Here is a 17,913-nt window from a genome sequence, read left to right on the forward strand (position 1 = left end):
GTCCCTTGGGAGTCCCGTCCCTTCTAAACTTGGGCAACCATCTTTTATGCTTGGAACTGGTACTTAATTTGCTGCATTAGCTCTGTTGTGCAGTCTTTTGAAAATTTTAATTTATTTTTAAAACAACTCAGAAAAATATTTTTAAAAACCAAATGTGAGATTACCTATAATCCTTTTACTATAAAAACAATTTCAATTTTCTATTTTCTCTTCTGAACTATATGTATATATATTTTCCAGAGGTAGAATAATAGAATATAACCATTCTGTATAAATATAAAAACAATTTGATATTATTTTCTAAAATATTAATAATAAAATATTTTCTAATGGGTCAGATTTATCCTATGAGCTGTCAGATACTGTCCTCTGCTCTACACAGCTTTATTGCTACTGCCGGTGTCCCTTTGGTGTTATTTTTTTTCATGATGAGTCAGCTAGTTCTTTTAAAAGTGACATGATGCATGACTTATAAATTTGCAGTCACTGACCACTGGGATAGGCATGGCAGCCAATTCAGCAGGAGTCTAGTCTGATTCTCAGTCTAGTGGCCCTGCTCCTGGACCATGGTGACACCCTATCTTAACATCTGGGCCTCTCCTTTTCAAAGCATGCAAAATAGATAAAACCCCATAGTCAATCTACCTACCTACTCTGCATCCTAACAGAGAATCAGTAGCATAAGTGAAGAATGGAATTTGTAATTTTTAAAAAAATGTCTGGAAGGTTTTTCCATGATAGTGTTTCTAAAGCATAATAGAGTTGGAATATATAAACCAACCATGCTGAGGTCATATTTTTTTTCTGTTTCAGAAAGAGTGTATAATGGTCTAAGGATTGCAACACACGGTAGAGACCAGACACAGTCCATTAATATAAAATTCGTGACAGCATACTGTTGCTCATCTTTATAGCCTCAAAGCATATTGGTTGCTGTTCGCAGTTTAAATATTGTCACCTGTAGAAACATCTACAACATACTGGGAAAAGGGTTCATAGCTTTGAAGTAAAAAGGATGAGTTGAAGATGGAAGATGACTTAAAACTATCTTGCCTAATTTATCTGTTTCTTTGCAATGCATAGAACGAAAGGGGGTGTGCTGCTTGACAAGCAATTCACCTGTTTGGGCCTCAGTTTCCTCTGTTATGAAAATTGAAGCTTGATTTGATTACATTAATAAGACTATCAGAAATAATTTGAGACAGGTAAATATAGGACCCACAAAAATAGAAGGAATGCAATGAGGTGGAAACAAAGCTTGGGGTTTTGAGTCAGAAAGCCTGGTTCAAATCCTTGCTTTGCCTCTTACCACCTGGGTGACTTTGGAGAAGATTCTAGATCTATGGCATCATCTGTAATGCTGAAATTATGGCACCCACCTCACAGTGAGGTTGTGAAGATTAAATGATATAATAAATGTTATATCAAAAGTTATGGGAGAATTGCTCAATAAATGTTAACTCTTATTATTACCCCAAGGAATTGCACAGAACTATATTTGTTGGCAACTGGCAATTAACTTAGAGAAAAAACAAAGCATTCTAACTCAGACGTAAATGTGATTCTTTTCCCCTAATATCCATGGTCAGATCTTTTCAGTGCTGAAGCCAGAAATAGGCTCTTGGTTCAAGATCATTGCCACAAAGCTGTGGGTGGCTATATTAGATTGACTGACTGAGCAATTAGCTTTTTAATTCCAGTCACTGTAGAAGCTGAAATATTTTTCCTCTCTTTGTTGAACTTGAACATGTAATCCAACATGTTTCAAACCCTTGATCATAATTTTAAATTTTCCATATTTTAATGTGCACATTTCAGGCCATATAAACAATGTCTCTTTTTAAGAGCTCCTTTTGGCTAGCATGACATGTGCTCACTTTCCTCATGTAAAATTTCCTCCACAAGGTGAAATATGTTGGATTAGAAATGAGTCTCTCTCTTTTAAACTTTCTCTAGGTCTCCAGCCAAGAAGTCTATGGTCCCCTTTGCATAGTGAGGGGGCATGGATGTTGTTCCTTGACGTTGTTCCCATTGTTTTCTTTCTGGGCTAGAATTGCACAAATGTCCAGTTAATTTTAGAATGAGTGTGGCTCAGAACTAAGTAAGGGTACAGAAGGAACCAATAGACCTCATGTGTCCTTTAACATTTGATGATACGGAATGAGAGGAAGAGAGAAGGGAATTAATAGAATGAATGTAGTATTTGAGGTACTTTGCATGATATATCTTTTTGAATCTTCAAAGTAACCCTGAGATGGATCCTCTTCTTAATTAGGTGGAAAGACAAGAGGGGCTAAGTCAGTTGCTCATGCTCACACAGCTAAAAAGAAGTGGCTGTGATAACAACCCAGTTGTAACTACTGAATCTAAACCTGAGTGTGTCTGAGTCTTTGAACTATGTTGCCCTGAAATGGAGTTATGATTCACATCATTACATCACTACAGGGTTGGGAATGTTTACTGATTGTTAATACATTTTTTAGGACTGCAAAGGAATTAAAGGGATAGGAATTCCTATCATTTGTGGTTCCTAAGTGATCTATTATATAAAAAGAGTGGCATGGTGCCTTGGTAAATGAGTGTCCTGCCAGTGAATAAATTTGTGGACTTATTTTTCATTTTTTTTTTTTTTTGGTGAAGACTGGTTGCCAGATTCTTCAAAATATAACAATACTAAATCTCCTTGAAACAGATCTTGTCCTGAGAAAAATCACCTGAGAGGTATCACTTGTTTAAAAAAGTGTAGGGAGAGTATGTCTTGTTGTCCTGGTGTTTTGAGAGCTTTAAGCACCTTGAATGGGGAGTGGTCCTCTGTGAGACAGAGGAAGGGTGTAAAGTGGCAGACACTGGGACCGATCCTGGCCCTGCTCTTCTGAGGACAGTCAATGCTCTGAGAATGACAGCACTATGTAGGGCCTCAGAGAGCTGGTAACATTTGGAGTGCAGGCAGTGACACTGGTAAACTAATTTTCCAAAACAAAACAAATACATTTTTTTTCTTTTCTCACATGGCCAACCTAAAGCTACTAACATGACATAAATTGGTGGGGAGAGACATATACATGTTAGATCTGGCCCAGGACCAACAGGCTCCAGCACACTCCTGGGTGGGCATCTATCAAGGTGTGAAGGACTCTTGAGCCGAATGTCACATTAGGGGATGAGAGAGCTCCCAGCTTTCCTGTTAGACCCCAGATCTGATTTTCAAAACCAAGCTTAGCTAGTGTAGCCAGTATTCACCTCTGCTATAGAGACATGCTTGTCGGTCTCTGCATCTCTGAGAACCAGAAGCAGCACCACTTCAGCACCCTGGGGAGAGCCCCCTGCAGCCTCAATCTTAACTACCTCTGCACCATGGGAAGACTGACTGAATCTGTCCCATTCCGTCTTACTGGGAGGGCCTTAGTACTGGAAGTGAGAGCACTTTTTGGGATGGTCTCTGCCCTATTTGACTGGAAATCCCCTTGCTGAACTTAATACTGGAATGGGCCACCAGTTCTGAAAACCCACTGCCACTGAGGTTGATAGCTGGGCTGGGCACTTAATCCAGATTTAGCATTTCTCAAAAGCACCCTGAAGCTAGATTCTATTGGGAGCTGGAGCAATGAGACAGGAGGAGCCCAACTGGACTGCTACCCCTAAAACATGCTCAGGGATTTCTGGGTGCATCGTGGAGAAGGTGGGGCACGCTGCTAAGGGGAAAGATGGACTTCTCTTCCCAAGGATTAAAAGATGCCCAGCAAAGAGAAATGTATTTGTCCCTGTTGCTACAATCTGTTGTAGGAAGTTGGCAATCCATCAAAAGATACCTAACCACTGAAAGTAAATGAAAACAGTTCACCTAACACCCACGAAAATTGTGAATTTCCTCCCATATACAAAATAATGAAAAATAAAGGCAAAGATGCATATTTTCTTATTTTTGAACTTTTAAAGATTTTTTTCAGTTTGATCTCTGAATCAAAACAAAGAAAAATAGGGTTATAAAAGCTATTTCCTTTTCTTTTCCCACCAATGCTCCTTTATCTTGCTCTTCCCCACTTCAGGGTGTTATCCCAAATCACCGAGAGAAGAAGAATTAATAACACCGAATGGGTGGTGAAACGTGTTAGAAAATGTGGCTTCACGAAGAGAAATACTTCCAGGGAAGTCAGAGAGGGCGTTGCTGGACGTCTTGAGCAAATCTTGAAAGAGATTAGAAAGCAAAAGTTGTTGTTGGGTGGCGTTCTGAAGAAAAAGGCTCACACAACTACTACCAACTTCTTGTGGATCTCCATTCTTTTGACCACAGCGCTGAATTCCTCAAAGGATATTTTCCCGTCGCCATCCGTGTCCAGAATGATGATGGTTTTGTCGACGAGCTGCTGTAGCTCCCAGTCCCTCACGTTGTTCCCCACCATCATCTTCAGCACCTGGAACAGCTCCCCGTTGGAGATGTAGCCATCTTTATCGATGTCGTAGATGCTGAACGCAAACCTCAGCTTCTGCTCCTCGTCTCCTTTGACGCTGAACTGCGAGGTCCCGCGGATGAATTCCCGGAAGTCCACCTCTCCGTTGCCGTCGGTGTCGAAGATGTCGATCACCCGGCGCACCAGCGGGTTCTGCTGCAGCTCGGGCATGGACATGAACTCTTCCACGCTCAGCGAGCCCGATTTGTCCAGGTCCAGCTTCTTGAAGCTCTTGCCCAGCTTTTTAATCTCCTCAGTGTCAAAGTGGGAGCACATTTCCTGCGGGTAGCTGGCCTCGTTTCCCATCGTGGGCCCCGGACAACGGCTGGCAGGTGGGAGAGGCGAGCAGGGGCGTCTGCGGAGGGGCTCGCGCGGGGACGGTTGCGCCCGTGGGCGGTGGGTGCGCGGGTGGGACAGTGGGCAGGGGAACGCAGGCGGGCGGGGCTGGGTGAGGGAAGGGAGAGAGGAGGGGGGGAGGGAGGGAAGGGGGAGAGGAGGGGGAGACGAGGGGGAGAGGGAGGGAAGGGAGAGAGGAGGGAGGAGGGAGGGAAGGGAGAGAGGAGGGGGAGGGAGGGAAGGGGGAGAGGAGGGGAGGGGAGGGAGGGAAGGGAGAGGGAAGGGGAGAGAGGGAAGGGAGAGGGGAGGGAAAGAGGGAGGAAAGGGAGAGGGGATGGGAGGGGAAGGAGGGAAGGGTAGCTAGCCAGAGCGTGCCCGGGAGAGGCAGAGGCGAAGAGCTGGGCTACCTAACCCTACTCTCTCCCTTCTCTCAATCCCCTTGTAGCTTTCCATTATAACCCGTTTCCCTCGCAATTATTTTATTTTCTCATTTCCTCACTTTTTTCTCTTGAGAAAGTAAACCCCAAGGGGACACACCTGTGTTATTCACTGCAGTATCCAGGGAGCACAGTGCCTGACGTACAGGATGAGGCTAATAAATGTATGTCAAATGACTGATCTGCAACCAAAGACTCCTTATGCTTGATGTACAGGCCCAGTGTAAGGACTAAACAAGATGACAGTCAAAGCATTGAAATTATATGTATTTCCTGTAATTCTCTGGGACTAACATCCTTTTGTAACGTTTCCAGGACATGGGGTTCAGAGTCTTGGTAAGAGACCACCCAGATATCACACAGACTTTCTTACCTGGATCACCTACAGGCACTAATGTATTCCTGAATTCGGAACATTTTTTAAGAGGACACAGGTCCTAGGTACATAGTCTCTATTACTCTATGACTTCAAATCCATCATCTCATGCCCAATCCTCATCTTTGTAGTTTGGTGCCTGGCAGCTGTCCTGCAGAACAGAGAATGGCTGCAAGGTGCTCTCAGAGAACTCTATTCTCTGGGCACACCAAGGAGTAGATTGAAGTCTCTGGGATTGCATTATTGGCTTAATCTTATGTCTTTGACTACAGTGTAGTACAGATTCTTGGCTGCAAGTAAGAGAACCCACCTCTAAGAAGCTTAGCAAAAAAGAGAATTTGTTGGAAGAATCTCACATAATCAAAAGAAGTGCTGAACAACTCAGTCTTAGGAAGGGTAAGGATCACATAGGGCTTAAGGAACAATTGGAACCAAGGCCTCAGGACCAGTTACATAATTTTCAGGGCCCAGTGTAAAATGAAAATGCAGGGCCCTTAGTTTGAAAATCATTAAGAATTTCAAGATGGTCACAGCAGAGCATTAAACCAGGTATTGGACCCTGTGTGACTGCATGGTATATACCCAAGAAGCTGGCCCTGCAAGGACTTGGGCATATTGACCTCTCTGCATCTCTCACCTTGCTTCTCTTTCCTTCATTCTCTCCTGTGATAAAGCAATTCTTTTGTATGGCAGAGAACACAACCACTAATAGATTCCAAGTTGAGACTATGGGGGTTTTATCATCAGAAAAGATTAACTTTCCCCTATTCTAGTTATATGTCTACAAATCCCAAGTACAGGCCCTGATTGTTCTCACTTGGGTTGAGTTCCTACCCCTAAGCCATTGGACATGGCCTATAACATGTGTGAGCTTCTATTTGAACCTCATGGCTGAAGCTGGGGTTGGGAGGGGGTGGTAGGTAGGAAGAGCAGGTACCAAAAGAAGCACTTGCTCTTCCTTAATAAGGGTTGATGCTGAGCAGACAGAAGAATAGATGGACATTAGATATGTCCATTTAGGTCTGACTCCATAGGAGGGAGGAAGCATTTAGTCTGATGAGATCCCCTCAATTTTGTCAACTGAACAGGCCACAGAACCTGCTATAGCTACAGGCCTCCACTAGCTCATCCATTTCTGCTAGGTCCGTCTTTTTATTTACTAAAATATCCCTTCACCTCTGTGTAGACAGAATCAGTATCTCACTTGTAAGCACTCTACTGAGTTTTACAAACTGTAGGTTGCTACATATTAGTAGCTAGTGAAGTTAGTTTGGTGGATTAAAAGCAACATAAAAAATAGAATAGCAGATCATTGAACAGAAAATATCATTAGCAAGGGAAATTACTATTACTGCATGATGTTATTTTAGTTATATTGGTATATATATAAAACTAAATGAAGTATATGTATAATAAAGGAATACTGGGATGTTCTGGGTTTGCAATATTATGTATTTTCTTGCTATGGATTATGGTAGAAAATAAAAACAATCTGACAGATATCATGGAACTCAGTGTTTGGACATCTCGTGTCCATGCCATGCAAATAATTCAAAGACAAAAACATTTTCATCTTAGTTAGCTCTTTCTGAGATTAGTATGTGAAGATAAAGTAGGTAGACCTTGAAATAATAATCTAAAGCAGTACTGTCCAATAAAAATATTATATTAATTATATATGTAATTTGGCTGGGTGTGGTGGCTCATGCAGGGTGGCTGAGGCAGGAGGGTCGCTTGAGCTCAGGAGTTTGAGACCAGCCTGGGCAAAAGCGAGACCCCCATCCCTAGTAAAAATAAAAAAAATTAGCCAGGCCTGGTGGTGCACACCTGTAGTCCCAGCTATTCAGGAGCTTGAGGCAGGAGGATCGCTTGACCCAGGAATTTGAGTATGCTGTGAGCTAGGCTGATGCCACGGCACTCTAGCTTGGCCAACAGAGTGAGAGACTGTCTCAAAAAAAAAAAAAAAAACTGTATATGTAATTAAAATTTTTTAGTACCAACATTAAAAAAGCAAAAAGTGAAATTAATTTTAATCATATATTTAATTTAACCAAATATACCCAGTGTTATCATTTCAACATGTAGTAAACATTAGAATTTATTAATGAGTTAATTTTACTTTTTTGTGCTAAGTATATATTTTATATTTACAGCACATCTCAAATAGGACTCAGCATTTTGAGCACTCAATAGCTATATGTTACTATCATACTAGACAACACAGATTTTGACAGTTAAAGGGAGAAAGAAAGGTTTGGAGGGTAAAATACTTAATGATCAAATTATTATCCCAATTGGTTGAATTAATTAGATTTGAAAGAAGCATGATGGGATGAAAAGAATTTAGAATAGGGCAACCAAGCATCCAATCTTAACTGTCCATTTAGTAGCAGTAAGACTTTGGACAAGTTGGTTGATGTTAGTTTTCCCATCTGAAAAACAGGGCTAATAATACACATTTTGGACAATTTTATGAAGACTAATGCTGATGTTAGCCACTATGTTACATCATTATCATTATTCCTGTTACTAATTTTATTATTATTTACACTGCTAGTAGAGATGATGTTTTAAAGAAAGATTACCTCCCCATGCTGGACACTTAAGTGTGTGTATGTCCATTTAACAAACACTCCTTTTGTGTACTCCTTTTGGTATACTGGTGACAGTATGCACACACTGCTCTAAGTACCTTACCAGCACTAACTTTGGCTCCTCCGGTTCACAGATCTTTGAGGACTGATGGCAGACTTCCCATTGCAAGCTTGAGAAAAGTAGCAACTGACATCAGTGGCCCACCAGGTATTTGTATGGGTTCCTCACTGACCTCCTGAGTAATTCCTTGGTGGTCATTATGTAGAAAGGAGTTACCAGCGTGGAATCTCTTAGTAAGCTGTATTCCTCTATGTGACTGTGTTATTAGGAGGCAGTGAGGGGTAGTAGAGAAAGCACAGGAGTAGAATAGACCTGGTTCCAGTCTCAGCTCTTCCCTTATTACCTATGAGCTCTTAGAGAATCCTCAGTGTCCTCATCTCTAAAATAGTGACAATTCACCTACTGCTTGTGGCTATTGTGAAAGTCAGATGAGGGAATGTACATAGAAATGTTACATAATAGGAGAAATCTTGTCACAAGAGTTAATTAATTGAATGGTTGAACTGACAATACGAAGAAGATGGTACCATTTTGTTGAAATAATTCAAGTGCACAAGCAGAATCACTTTACTCCTGCATTGTAGAGGATGTAACGTTTCCCTGGATCTGGAGTAAATGGGAAGTTGAGTTCCCATTGTTCTAATTTCATAAACTTTGTAGTTCAGCATTATTGTAGGACTCAATGCCATTGTTTCAATTTTCTCTGGCCATTATTCTTAGTCATTTCCATGGAAAACACTATTTGTTACTTTTCCTGTTTATCACTGCGGATTGATGGGGACTGTAGGACGTTCACTGCAGTAAGTAAATTAAAAGTGTTGACTGATTGTCTTGGAAGGAACTGGGAGCCTGACGGCACTTCTATTTCAGCAAGTCATTTCTTTTTTCCTCAAAGGTTTTCAGATAAAGAACTAGGAGATGGTCACATCCAAAAAATAACTGACACGGGAAAATAAAACCAACAGAAATGGAACTGATGAAACCTGAGGCTCATATAAAGAAAGCTTCATCTTTGAAGCCAGTCAAGAGACCGGGTTCCTGAACAAGGTCACACAGCCATTCTAGGAGCTGCACAAATGGTCCCTGACCTTTGGCTGGATGTTCTCACCTTTCTGTAGCGTTGCTGGTCAGCATATTTAACATCTAACTGAATTGATGTTAGCCACAGTATAGACCGTGGACCCACATAGCCCTGAGTTTGACCCGCTTCTTAGCATTAGGGTTCTCCACTGCAATGCAGGAATAATATAATGGTGTTTTATACTTTGACTCAAACTGTACAAAAGTAATTCACATTACTAAAATGTTGTACTTCCATAATATGCTGAAATAAGACAAAATATAATGGTGTTAAGCCTTACTGTAGGTATACATGAGGTAATATCTAAATTGAAAAATGTTTAAAAAGCATCTAAAATAGCACCAGCATACAGTAGGTGCTCAATATGTTTTGTACCCTCCTTTCTTTTCCCTTTCCTACATCTTTGTTTGCTTTCTCTGAGGCAGAAATTGGACTCTGGCTATATGTATTTTATCTTTTTTGGATGTGACAAACTTTAAAGTTTAAATCCATTTTGCAAATATATTAATATATTGAGCCCATACTGTGTGCCAGGCTCTATGGCAAATGGTGGGGTTTCTGTGATGAGTAAGGAACAGTTCCTTGAGAAATATAGTTTTGCCTTTGAGAAACCTACTGTTTAATAAGCAGTATGGCTTTAAGGATGCAACCCTATCTGGTCAGTCTTTTATGTTTATCATGTATATTCAAAAGGATTAGGAATAATCCACTTATTTTTCTTTCATTGTACTGGGATGCTTATTTAATGTGAATTTTGGAGTGTGTGGTTTCAAATCAAAGTTTTGCTGTTTAAAAACCTGTGGCCTAGGGCAGAATTACTTGTCTGAGTTACTGTTCACTCATCTGTAAAACAAGGACAATGATTGCTAACTCATAGCGTCATTTTCAGGATTAAACAAAGAACTAGGCTCAATGCCTAGCACATAGTAAGTACAAAAATGGTAGAGGTTATAATTATTGCCCACTGTGGGCTTATCTGAAAAATTCCAGTAGACTGTTCACATCCTTACACATGCAGATATTCTCAACTATTCATTTGTTTTCTCAATAAATATTTATCAAGCATGTACTGTGTGAGAGGGATACAATAGTGACTTAACTGGATACTTTTCCTGCTGTCCTTGTTCTCATGGAGCTTGTAGCTTTGTAGGGAAGGTAGACATTAACCAAAGTATCATGTTCATAGATAGAAAGGAACATCTGCCTTGAGTATTACAGGTGAGAGGTATATGGTACCAGGAGAATTTGCACAAGAGGAAACCTTCATTGGGGAAGTGATGATTGATCTGCAATCTGAAGGAGTAAAAGTTAGCTGGTGTTCTGGGAAGGGATGAGTGTTCCAGGAACTCTATGTGCAAAGGCACTAGGGCAGGGGGAACAAAACAAGTAGGAGGATGAACTTAAAGAAGCAGGAGGAACAAAACAAGTAGGAGGATGAACTTAAAGAAGGCCAGTGTGATTGAAACAGGAAAGTCAAGGAAGTGCATGGTGTTAGAGTCTGACCATTCTGCAGATACTGAAGAAAGGGCAACATTTACTGATTTTTTCCTTACAGGGCATCATTTATTCAGGGATGTTTTAACATGTAAAGGTTTGAGGGCATTCAGAAATGGTCCCTCCTTAGAAAGCTTATGACTCCTGAGCGAATTGAGGCATTCGAGAGTTATAATTGATAACAACACAGGATGGAAAACAAAAGATGTCCCTAAAGTGGTGAGGGTAAAGAGCTAAAGAACTCAGAGATTTGATAATTTACTTCTTGCTGGGAACAAATAGGGAAAGATAGATGGCTTTTTACGTTTTGTGCAAGACGTGTTTGATCCTGAGGGCAATGTGGGGAGAAGCAAGTCCCATAATCACAGATGTGGGAAGAGGGGAGGTGTGGGTATCAGCAAGTTGTTGATTGTGGTTGAAGTACTCGAGCAAAGTAGCAGAAAATGAGCTGGAAGGAACCAGACCAAGGAGGCTTTTGAATGTTTGGCTAAAAAATTTGGTTTCTATTTGGTAGAGAAAGCACAGGCTTTAAAATCAGAAGAGTGACCTAATCAGAATCAGATTCTGGAGAGATTCATCTGGTGTTGTGCAGAGTAGATTGAACAAGGCAGGGCACCAGCAGCTGGCAGAGCATCTAGGGAATGGTGACAACTACACATGCTTGTCTGGAAAACAAGGGCCTGAGATAGGATTAAAGAGGCACTAGAAATGAAAGGCTGGGTGTATCAGTTTGCTAGGGCTGTTGTAACAAAGCACCAGACATTCATTGTCTCTCAGTCTTGGGGGCTAGAAGTCTGAAATCAAGGAGTTGGCAGTGTTATGCTCCCTCTGAAACCTTTCTTGCCTCTTCCTAGCTCTTTGTGATTGCCGGCAATCTTTGGCATTCCATGGCTTGCAGCTGCATAAATCCAATCTCTGTATTCATCATCCCATGTTGATGAATATTCTCCCCATTGTCTGTCTGACATATTCTCCCCATATGTGTGTCTTGGCATAGTAGTGGTCTTTTTTTTTTTTTTTTTTTAATTTTGATGGGGTCTTGTTATGTTGCCCAGACTGGACTCCAACTCCTGGGCTCAAGCAATCCTCCAGTAAAGATGATAGTTACTGTTACGACTTCTGCCACAGCCTCTCATGTAGTTGGGAGTACAGGCGTGCACCACTGCTCTTGGCTGGTAGTTTTCTGACAAGGACGCTAGTCAGAATGGATTCAGGGCTCACCCTACTACAGTATGACTTCATCTCAACCTAACCAATCACGTCTGCAATGACCCTATTTCCGAACCAGACCACATCCTGAGGTGCTGGAGGTTAGGACATCAGGACCTCAACATCTTTTGGTGGGGGGGCACAATTCAACCCCTAACACTAGGCCTGAGGTCTTATTGGATGGAGGGATAGAAGGAGGTGGCCAAAGAGAGGCTCCAAATGTGCAGACACTGGCTTCCCGGGCTGGCCATCCCCGCGCGTCCATGTTGCCGGAAGCCGGCAGTGCTGTGTGAGGAGAGGGGCTCCCCTGTCAGGGCTCCAGGCTTCCTCCGTGACGCCGCCTTCTCGTCCAACGCGCCCTGGAATTCTACCAACTCCCATCCTGCATGGGGACCGCTGTCCTCAGATGCATTGGAGGAAGTGTTGGGGCGATTTCTCACAGTTCTAGACGTGGTGTTTGTGAGGTGTTTGTGTGGTGCATGCTGTTTGTGAGGGACAAAAAAGGATTGCTCACTCAATGCTCTGTCACACCGCACATGAGAGCCACTAGATGGCAATCCTCACATGTTTCTGCACTTTCTCTGTTTTCTGAAGCCAGAATCTTCAGTCTGGAGGCAACTACTCTTTGCACAGGAAACAGAGATGAGGGAGGAGTCCCATTTTCATGCGATTCCCCACAGATTGAAGTGCATGGAAGTCTAAAAAATTTGAAGGAAGACTGTCTCTTGCCATAGTCCTAATCAGTTTGAGCACCGTTCGTACCTTTTAGTTTCATAGTAAGTAGCGTTTCATAAATATTCATGAGTTCATTGAATTTAACCAGGGGAAAGGCAAGAACTATTAACAGTTTGTGGTCTAGGGGACACTTGCTGTTATTCGTTTTCCCTGTATCAGAATTCAAACTTCTGTCATTTATAGTAGCCAGAGAGCAACAGAGAAGCAGCCCTAACTTTGTGATCATGTGGGGTGACAGAAAACAAAACTACAGACCCAGGCCTGCCCACCCAGTGGCCTGACCCTGAAATACCATTGACCACATTTAACACATTAATTGCCATGTGAGTTGTATTTAACTCACACTAGTTTTGAGTCTGGGGCTTCGTGAAACATAGGAAGACTCAATTCTTTGAAACAAATTTAATAAGTATGTTATGAGTCACATACAACTCAATTGTCATGCAGTGTAAAAATTGATTTTAGCACCTTGTGAGTTGCATATAACTCACCCACAGAAAACAATTAAAAAACCCACATTTTTTAATTAAATTAGAAAGGATCATTTTGTCAAAGTTTTTATTCTATTTTTGTAATAAAACACAATGGCCCTAGGGAATTTTTTTTTTCTAGTGTGGCAGTCATGTGCTAAAGATGATAGTTAACTATTGTTTCTGTAAAGATCTGTTTTAGGTGCAACCTGATGGTTTGTAATACATTTTATTCATGTTTTCCCACTCATATCTAGATGTGGAGTTGGAAGAAAAAAGTGCAATATTATAAAAGCTAGTTAACCTGGTACTTTGCAAAGTGGAAAATTCTGGAATCATGCATTTCTCAAGTTTCCCAATAAAAAAGTCTTCGGTTCTGTAAATATGTAAGCATTAAATAAAAGAATGTTTTTAATGTTGGAGTTATAAGATGCTTGTAATGATAAGATGCTCCTGCTTTTTTGGAGATGGATCCAAGTTGGTGTATTAACTATAATTTCTTGTGTGTGCTTATTATTCACTAAATATTTTTTCTTCTGTATGCATAGTTCTATAATCAGGGAAGGAGGAGGGAGCATTTGTTAAGCCAGGTATTCTTCATAAACAATCTTATTAAATATATTTCACACTTTCAAGCAGGCCCTATTATTATCCCCAGTTTTGAAGAAGATCTGAAATTTTAGATGCTGCATGGCTGGCATAGGCACACAGTGGTGGAGCTGGGAGTTAAACCCTGGTATGTCACTTCCAGAGCTGAACTTTTTGACCTCACGGTAATACAGAGGCTATAAGACTGAATTCAGGAAAGGTTAAAAGCTTGTAATTGACTTGTGAGTCTAGCTGTGGCTGCATAACAAGTGGGCCAAGGGGAAGTGGCCACCTGTAATTTTAGAACCCTTGGGGGAGGGGGGACCCATAATAGGTGCATATAAATAGGGCATCAAATTCTGTCCATCCAGCATGATCAGGTCCAGTGTTTTTGGAGGGCAAGGACAAATTGTATCACTTATAATTTTATATCTCAATGTCTTGCTCATGTGTTACCTGGAAGTTTTTTCCCCCTGCGGGGTTTACCCCTTCTAGAAAGTCTGCTTTGGCTCTTTCTAGCTCTTCCATGAATGAATCAGGGTCTTGCTTGTGTCATTGCTGTACCTTGTATCTTCTCTTGCTACCACTGTGGCAGTGTAGAATAGGGGCTTTGCTCACAAGTCTGTCTCTCCCTCTCTGTGAGCTCTGTATTTATCTCTGCATGGGCTGCACCTGGCATGGGCCTGGCACATGGGAATTCAAAACACGTTTGCGGATGGGTGTATGAATGAATGGATGAATGTATGAGTGAATTTATTTTGGTGACAGGGTAGAGGAAGGTGAGGCCTTTCTGAGACTGGCTTCCCGTTCTTCATGCCCAATCCTACTTCATGTCATAAAAAGGACATATGCACAGCTTTGTGCTTCTTCAGGTTTTCAGAAAGCACTGCCTGGATGGGTTCCATCTGACCTTATGCTTGGCTTAAATATTAAACTTAATTACTTAGGCTATTCCAAGGGAAGCACTCAGCTGTCAAGGTGGCTCCTGACATACACGAGTTTTCAATTTAAAGCAATTCACAGTCATTAACTCTCCTTGCCTCGCCATAACTTTCCTCAGGTTGAATAGCAGACAGTGACATTTTAAATTGAAAAGGGAAGGGGTAGGAATGAGAGAGGGGCAGTAGGGTGTTGAGATGTGGCCTCATTGTCAAGAGCAAGAAAGACTGCATTAAAACTTAGCCTTCCCCCATTGCCCTAACCATTCCCTTTGGGTTTTTAATATGAATTAAAGGTAAACTGGGCAGAAAACTGACCAGAATTGTAACTTCTTGATGTGTCTTGTGTGATTCCTTTGGCTTTCAATATATAAGTGACTAATCCTTCCCTTTCTCCACCTAAAAATTAATGGGTAAGAATGGATTTGCTACTAGTAATCTCTGTTTTCCTCATTAAATAAATATGAATAGGTGAACACACATCAACATATCAGGTGCACATTTTGGTGGTCCTTGGGAATCAAGGCTGGGGGATGAACAGCCCAGGCTGGAGGCCAGTTGGGTCACTGTCTGCTGTGTCCCAGGATCCGTATCTTCTTCTGGGTGGGCCAGGACTCTACTCTAAACGCATCTACTTGAAAATCACAGCTCTGCTGGCCATGGTACATGGCTCTTTAAGCCAAGCAAACCAGTTTAAAGAAGTGAAGTGATTTTTCAAAGGTCATACAATTGGTTTTGGCAGAGTCAGGGCAAGTGTATGATTGCTACCAATCATGCAGAACCTACTCTGTGTCAGGCACTTTTATGTACATTACCTCTGTTCCTTATACTGAGCCTCCATTATGCAGAGGAGAAAACTCAGAGAGGTTCAGTTATTTGGGTTCATGACATTTTCATGTGCCTTTTTTGATGCGGATGTTTCAATACCATAGTTATATTTACTTTTGCACCTATACAGTGCTCTAAAAAAACAAACCATTTAAACATCTGCTTTTAAAATGACCTCATAATGAGCTGAACAGACACCTTCACTCCATCTCTTAGGGGACCCCCATTCCTTAGGGGGTGAAGAGTGAGGTTCGGGGAAGGCCGAGGATAGGAGGGATCAGGAATGGACCAAAGGTCAGGTTGGGGCTGGTTGTCAGGAATGGGGTGAGGTGAGGGATGGGGTAAGTGCAAGAATGGGGCAACGTTTCCTGTTGTGCACTTTCCTTGATAATAAAATCACTGAAAAGTTTAATGATTTACCTTCAGATTGTTTCAAATATGCTTCTCCGTTTCCCCGCCCCATGCAATCGAGGCCTCTGGGTTCCAGGGATAGAGCTCCTTTCACTCCAATGCTTAGTCTCTTGCTCAGTACATATTAGCTTCCCTCAGTACTTAACAACAAGAGGAGACTCCTGCATTCAGTCAGAAAACCTTGTAACAACGCAGTAGGATATGCAGTAAACTGAGGCTCAGAGAGGTTAAGTATTGTAGTTTTCTCAAGGACATGGAGCTGCCTCATCATGGTAGAGCCAGGGGGGTCCAACTCCCAAGACCAGGGTCATTCCAGTGGACTTGGCTGACTTCTCTCTCCTTCCTGACCGGGGCAAGTCATGATCTGTCTCCCTCCCGGCTGGCCCCCTGTCTGGCGGTGCAGAGTGCTCTCATCCTCAGATGGTCAGACTGCAGATGCTGTCCCGTGGCTGGCCCACCCCCTTTCATGTGCCACGAGGGGCAGTGCTGGACATTCTTTTGCCCTTCTAGATCCACTCTCCACCTATCTTTATCCTGCTTTGTGCTCTGGTAAGCTGACTTCTCTGGACCACGTCGATAGGCTCCCTTGACCTAGGGCCATGGTGGAAGATGCAAGGGTGGGAGGAGCCTGAGGTTGGGCTCTTATTGCCTGGCTGTCTTCTGTCTGGGTCACTGTGGGATGGCTGTACCACTAACCAAATGGCCAGAGCTCCTAGAAAGTCCTCTCCCATGTCCCCTGGGTTTAGGAAATGGCTCTCTTCATTTTTTCCTTTGACCCCAGGCACAATTAATGGCACCCTCACTTTACTTGGCCTGGGAGACTGCACTATCTCTGTTGGTTTTCTTAAACCATACTTTTGCAAATAAGTTCTTTGAAATTCTCCTCTGACCATTGGAGTGTGCTATCTGTTCCCTGCCAAGGTCACTGTTTCTTTTTCCTTCTTGACTAGTCCCATTTGGTTAAAAGGTACATTATTCAAACCATTATTTAAAGGAGATTTACAAAATGAGGTATCATCATAAATCTTAATAATTCCTTGAAGAATTTTGGAGCTTGCTAAAGTGTGGTCTGCTGCCTTGCTTTCCTGGTTTGTGAATAACAGATTTCATAAAACTGTTGCCCTGGAGCTCTTAAATTCACTCAGGGACTTGAAAAAATTACATTTTTTTTGTGTGTTGTTGCTGAGTCAAAGGAAAATGAAGGAAATTTATACCCTGCCATACGTTTTCCCCAGTGGAATTGTTCGCCAATGAGTCCACCGTGGGCAGAGGCACAGGTGCACTGAGAGGATTGTGGGAAAACATCTGAAGTCAATTTCAAATTTCTTTTCCAAAATTGCCAGGTCTGGTCTACAGAATTGGACCTGCAATTTCCTAGGTGACTCTGGGGAGCAGGTAAAGCCCTGGAATTTTTTAAAAAAGAGTTTATCTTCCAGGGAAACTGCAGCTCGACAGCTCTGGGGTTGCAAAGAGATGGGAGGTGAATAGGTCAAGGTTCTCACGCAGGGCCAAGTATTAATGTCCAACTGCCAGAAACACGGGAAAAAAAAGCATCTTTCATGTTTTATTACTCAGTGATCGTATAATTCATTATCCAGACTAGACTATATTTTCAGAGTGAAAGAAGGTGTTTAATTCCTCTGTGGCAGCAGACAAGGACTAAGACACTAACTGGCAAAATGGAAAGTAAGGTCAGAAATAAGCCAAGGCATGGCTTCCTCAAGGGCCAAGAGCACCTGTGGGAGAGGAGCCACCCAGAGCATGCCTGCATCTGTTGCTCCTTGCCCTGCACCCCTCCCCTGGGAAGAGAGGGAGAATGAGGGCCATGTTTATTAAACTTCCAATTTACTCACCCCTCACAGGAGCCACTGATGAGATGAAGAAACTGAGGCTGAGCTGGATTAAAT

At 42.1% G+C, this 17,913-nt stretch overlaps 2 protein-coding genes across 2 annotated transcripts in view; both read right to left on the reverse strand.

Annotated features, from left to right (window-relative positions):
* Nucleotides 1–17,913, reverse strand: part of GRIN3A (glutamate ionotropic receptor NMDA type subunit 3A) — a 154,403-nt gene that overhangs the window by 18,856 nt on the left and 117,634 nt on the right. The gene's annotated exons all lie outside the window — the stretch shown is intronic.
* PPP3R2 (protein phosphatase 3 regulatory subunit B, beta) lies at nucleotides 3,994–4,852 on the reverse strand. The gene has a single exon (XM_012768942.3). The coding sequence runs from the start codon at nucleotides 4,752–4,754 to the stop codon at nucleotides 4,242–4,244; it is 513 nt and encodes a 170-aa protein (XP_012624396.1). The 5' UTR covers nucleotides 4,755–4,852; the 3' UTR covers nucleotides 3,994–4,241.

This window comes from Microcebus murinus, chromosome 12, assembly GCF_040939455.1.
Source record: "Microcebus murinus isolate Inina chromosome 12, M.murinus_Inina_mat1.0, whole genome shotgun sequence".
Taxonomy (NCBI): domain Eukaryota; kingdom Metazoa; phylum Chordata; class Mammalia; order Primates; family Cheirogaleidae; genus Microcebus; species Microcebus murinus.